We start from the raw sequence: 5761 nt of genomic DNA on the forward strand, positions 1-5761 counted from the left end.
TCAGGTTCTCTGTCAAGGGTCGAATTTACAATGCTGCGGTGCGCTCCATATTACTATATGGGTCAGAAACCTGGTCGCTGCGCACCGAGGACGTCAAAAGACTTTCAGTGTTTGACCAGCGATGTCTTCGGAGCATTGCCCGAATCTGGTGGGAACACCGGATCAGCAATTCTGAAGTACGTCGAATGGTATGTGGGAGAAATAACTCACCCTCGATAGATGAACTGATCAGGCTTCATAGGTTGCGCTGACTTGGCCACGTGTTGCGTACGCCAGTCGACCGACTTCCTCGAAGGGCTCTTTTCGCACAACCACGTGAAGGGTGGAAGAGAGTCAGAGGCGGTCAACCAATGACTTGGCAGAGAAGTATGAAAGCCATTACCAGCCAACTTAGCTGCGCTGGTCCTTGCCGTCTTCCTGGATGGGGACCCCGAGACGGGCCACATCAATGGCTAGAGACATTGTCAGATATGGCCCAGTCGCGCTCGTGCATCCAAGCTATTGCCTTCAATGCATAGCTCCTTTTCACTTGACTTGACAGCCCACTGACAGTGCTGGATTTATGCACCAATTTATCAGCTCCCGCCTGGAACGCGCAGCTACCTACGCCTCCAACCACCGGTTATTACAGCTGACAATGATGGTGATGATGGATGTCAGAATCTCGGATAAATGTTCCCGCCGATCATGAACACAATTCAACCTAACAAATTGTCAGACTTCAATCAGAACATAGTATGCCCGCTGACGGAAAGTTAAGGAAGATTTTCAGAATGCCAGGAATACCCGAAGATTAGTTTCATTGATCCGTGCAACCGTTCTCCGAAAATCGCCCGCGGACTGAAAAACAAATCTTGTGACCACCAGTTATCACTCGGATTTCTCAACGCCAAAAGGACCCTGAACAGTGAACCTGGAACCCCTTACGTCTCTGGAAGTTTATGACAGCAAATCTACCGACATCTACCGATGTCAGCGGCGTTCTTGTTGTCAGTTTCTATCCAGATTGCCTGAGTGAATGTCTGGAGGTGTAGGCACCTCGGAATGATTGTGTTAAGCTAGCATTAAGTCCCTTCCCCGTCCACCTTTATTCTTTTCTTTAAAATAAGGCTTTCAAATAAGTCATGGTTGTACGGCAATGAAGCATCGGTGTTGAACACTGATGTCATGCTGTCGACGATGATGATGATGATGATGATGACAGCACATCTTCTCTCAGGTCACGCCGAGATTATGATTGGATGATCCTCCAACCCACATTGATCAACGATAGAAAGTGAGTTCCTCAGTCAATGCCGGTCTGATATATTTTTTCTTCATTTTGAGAAAACGAGGCAGCCCTTGAAAAATCGGGAGGGTAAAGGTGCCGGTTTTCAAAAAAGGAGCCCACAGTGAATGTGTTAATCATGGAGGTATCAGCTTGACTCCAGTCCCAACGAGACTCTTGGTGTCACTTAGGTGACATGTGAAGCCCTTACTCGAAAGGAGGAAGCGGGAATCCGACCAGGTAAGACTTGTCTTGATATCTCCATACTCTGGCAGGTGCCAGGACAACACAATGAGTCAATATTTTAACATTCCTGCGTTTCTAAGGCGCACTTGAATTTTTTGACTTCCTGTCCTCCTAAACGTGCCTCCTCGGCAAAAGACGCCACGAGTATGTGAACGCTGGAAGGTCTTCAGAACTCTGGTGTTTAAATAGCTCCCGGCGAAAGCCTTGTTGATCTTGAATATGCAGGCGAGATCGTTCTCGTCTACCAAGAGAAGGCGCACATGTTTTGGGTGAACCAGTCAAAGCCATTCCGTAGTTTGAGACGCGCTTTGCACCAACAATGAGTAGGGCGATGCGCCTGGGCACGTATTCACTGAACACGCAACCTATAGTCCATACAAAGATATTCTAATCTATGGGGCGTTCTATGTATCTTGGAAGTTATGAGTTGCGACCATAGTGTGACAAATGGGGCGAATATACGCGTTTGCTAATTTGAAACACCTATCTTTGCAAAGAGAAATATCCTGAATCTCAAGGAAGATGTGAATCAGGCCACACTACGTGATGTTTTGCTGTGTGGTTGCGGGAATTGGCCTCCACAAGCGAGATGGTTCAATGGTTAGAGCGCGAGTTCACTGACCAAAAGGTCCGATCTCTGCCTTTCGACTCCCCCTGTCTAGGTTTGGGCGACCTGGCAGTATCCCAGCTCTCGTGCTTCCTTCGGGTGGCATGGCAACTAGGCACCAAAAGGGTGCTACAACTGAACAATTCTGCGAGCAGCCGAACTGAGTGGATAAAAAAGTAAAATAAGCCAAACTGAAACTTCTTCAGGTCTTAGGTAAACGCTTTCTCAGAACTGCAGTTCGCGTAGGCTTATGCCGACGAATCTGCAACGAGACAACTAGAAGGCATGTTCGGTTGTGCAACAAGGGTTTCAGCCGAAGAATGTATCCAGCACCATGTTTTTTTTCTGCGTATGCCAAATAACTTCCTACCGAAAACGTACTAGATTCCGAGTGGTAAACGTATAGAATTAGTCAATGTTTGTCCTTTTAGGCTGATATGAAAGCGATCATGGAGAGTTTAGGTACCGTCAGCACGACTCACCTTCTAAATGAGGTTCGCGGGATCTTACATGATTCGGGACGCTGTGAGATATGGATGTCAATCGGTGTCACAACCTTCCTTATCATTATTTTCTACAATGATTGTCTGAACGAGTGTTTGGAAGTGCGCCAATCTCAGAATGAGTGTAGTGGGCTAGAACTGTGTCCCTTCCCTGTCCACCTTTAATTTTCTCCACAAGTGAGTTCTCAAATGAATCACGGCTGTGCGGTAGTGATGTCACTGTTGAACACCGTGCAGCCGACGGTCATGACGATGATGATGATGATGACGGTCACGGCCAACCGTTATGCGATCGGAACGTGTGGTTTTTAGTGCCGACGCTAATCACCGAGAGTAAACACCTGAGTGTTTTCATACATACCACGGAGTACTGGACGACTTTACTCCCAGGCCGTTTCTTCTCACGACTGTTTACAGTATGTGGACTCATTAATTTTGGCTGGTTGATTCGCTCAGGCCTCCTAAAAATACTACGACCCGAGGAACGAAGCTCCAGTTTAATGGGATCATTACAACTGTCAGACCACGCCGGGGTGGCAGTTGGTTATCGGGCTTAGTGAAACATAGGCCGTAGGGAGATTAAGAAATGTCAAGTGCCGCTAGATTTCGGTACCGTATTTCAGGTACATAGTAGGAACATGAGTCCTTTCAATTGCTGTTTTGTCCGTGGAATTATGGTAAGGACAGAAAATTTTTCACTGCGGCCGTATTACAATATTACGATGACTAAATCGAACGCGTGTAGTCGTGTACATGTCCACTAGAGTTATCCCTGGCCATACAGTGCATATTGTCCTCAAACTCATTTGAGCCGCCAAACCTCCTAAGTTGCTTTGGGTTAGGAAGGCGGATGCGGAAGAAAGAAAGCAGGCCGCCAGGGGAAGGGGACTGATATCGAGACGAATTTAAACCAAAAAAGAAAATGGGTTTGGTATACTGTCATCTAATGAAAGCAATATGCAAGGCGACAAATTAATGAAGCCAGGATCAGTGGCAGAAAGCTATCCAGCAATAGGAAATTCGAATCATAGCCTACATCGAAACAGTCTTCCATAAAAATGCTCTCACTCTCACTCGAAGCCAGCATTTTGTACAAACTGATTGAGTCCGCAGTTTGTGTCAAATCCACTCCTCCCGGAAATTTCCTCCGAAATGAAACCAACTGCCCCAATACTTTGCAATTTTTTAGGCTTGGAAAGTCACCACAGAATGTGGAGTCAACCACCAAAAATTACTACCATTCTCATTCGCCCACCACCTGCGAACTCAGTCAGACACCCATAACTTTTAAAACAAATACGCTCATCGCCCTCCAAGCACGTCACCGATTCATATAAACCTGCAGGTGTTTGTCAAGTTTAGGTCTTACCACGTGACATGTACACCTATTCTACCCATGATCATGGTCTCTCTCTTCACCATCCGGCTATTAACCCTGAAAATGCATGTATGAAGGACAAGTTCTGAGCCTAGAATACAAGCCTTCAGATTTTTGCTTGCGTTCAAGCCTAACGATGCTGCTGACCCTACCACAAGCAGTCGTACGAAAAAAATAGTTTATACTTATTCCAACTGTGGTTCGATCACATACTGCACAGAACAAGGGCAGAGCTCAGATGAAAAACACAGATAACCACACAAAAAACATTATTCGTGAGAACGATAACAGCTAACACACTCACATAGGGTTTCCCGCGCCTATTTGTAAAATCACCCAGCTTCGAGTAGCGCGGCTTAAAAAAGGTCACACTCGATTAGGCAAACTAAAAAACCACATTGATAATTAGTTAACCAATTTGAGCACTTGATAGAACACACAACTTCATCCTAGTTTTTACCACTGATTTTACAAGATGCAGGCGCTTAATACAAAGTTTTCTGACTTCCCAATTATAGTCTTAATTGGTTTAATTTCGTCAAATTGGCCAATGCTTAGACGCACACCAGAAAATCTCTCACAAAACATCGGTTGGAAGGAGGGACCTCTCACGTAACGTTTTGGCATTTGACCATACTCATTATCTACCAAGGGCGGTAGGTTTACTAAAAATTGTTCAAGCTTACTCAAGGAAGTAGATGTTCGCGGGCATGCCATCAATCTGTGTATGGCATTGCCATGTCGTTTTTGCGCTCAGATAACTTAGTCTAAGTGCAGTCATTTATGAGGCAACTGGGAAGGGATGTGCAATTCTGCGAGCAGCGAGACTTTCGGGGTTGCACGAGGGAAGTTGCGGATGCAGAACAAATCCAGTGTAAGAACTCAGGTATTTTTTGGTCCTCGTGGGGATCCGTTCAAACGTAAACCACCAATCAGTTGGAATGTATAGCAACCAAAATCCTTGATAAGTGGAGGCAGAACACTTAAATCTACAGTAGACTTTGGCCAGACACTGTGCTGGCCAACGGCTCAAAGTGCCCTCTGTAAAGACCAAGAGGTGTCGTGGAAATAGAATTTATAAAAATGAAGATATCCAGTGCGCCTGAGAATATATGGAAGCCATTTAAGCTGAACGGTTAAGCAGGACACAGGGCAGTTTTCCGTTGAAAAGTCAAATTTAATTTCTGGAGTCTGACGAGTGACAAGACCAGCCCCAGATATTCTAAGCTGGCACCCTGCAACTGTGATCTTGTTTATTAGAATCGCTTCCCTTAAACACTAGTCTCTTTATTAAGATTTATATCACATTTGCACCACGAGCTTCCCTCCGGCGAAACAGGTCTCTTACATTGTCATTTAGGAACAGGGAAATACTTCATTCTCCTTGACTAAATTGAAAACAGGGCTTCCTCTTGAGGAAGCGGGCCATTCGTTGATCGTATGCGTACCCAAGAAAGGCACTTGAACAAAACTAAAGAAATATAGGTAAAAGAATGTTAGGATACTGTTATCGGCTTTCCTGTTGCCGTGGAGCATACGTACGCCAAGTGATACGCAAATCCGTTTGCTTGAAGTAGTATATCGGCCGGATTCTTGATGAAACAATTCTTTAAAGGGCGCATTCCACGGCAGTGTTGATGAAAAAACGGAACTGATCAGGAAAAATGTCACCTTAGCCTGTGTTCTGTTTACACAGTCCAGCGTGAACGCTTTAAAGAGCAGAGAATTGACTACAGATATCAGTGGGCATATTGGTACAC

The 5761-nt window shown here is 45.3% G+C and overlaps 1 protein-coding gene across 1 annotated transcript in view; it reads right to left on the bottom strand.

The window, feature by feature from the left end:
• T265_04593 (hypothetical protein) overlaps positions 1–4348 on the bottom strand; it is a gene marked incomplete at both ends in the record, with an annotated part of 47690 nt that extends 43342 nt beyond the window's left edge. Inside the window, one exon of the mRNA XM_009169368.1 lies at positions 4306–4348. Coding sequence (XP_009167632.1) covers positions 4306–4307 — 2 coding nt within the window. The remainder of the gene's footprint in view (positions 1–4305) is intronic.
• Positions 4349–5761: the final 1413 nt, after the last annotated feature.

The sequence above is a fragment of the Opisthorchis viverrini genome (genome assembly GCF_000715545.1).
Source record: "Opisthorchis viverrini unplaced genomic scaffold opera_v5_77, whole genome shotgun sequence".
NCBI lineage: Eukaryota > Metazoa > Platyhelminthes > Trematoda > Opisthorchiida > Opisthorchiidae > Opisthorchis > Opisthorchis viverrini.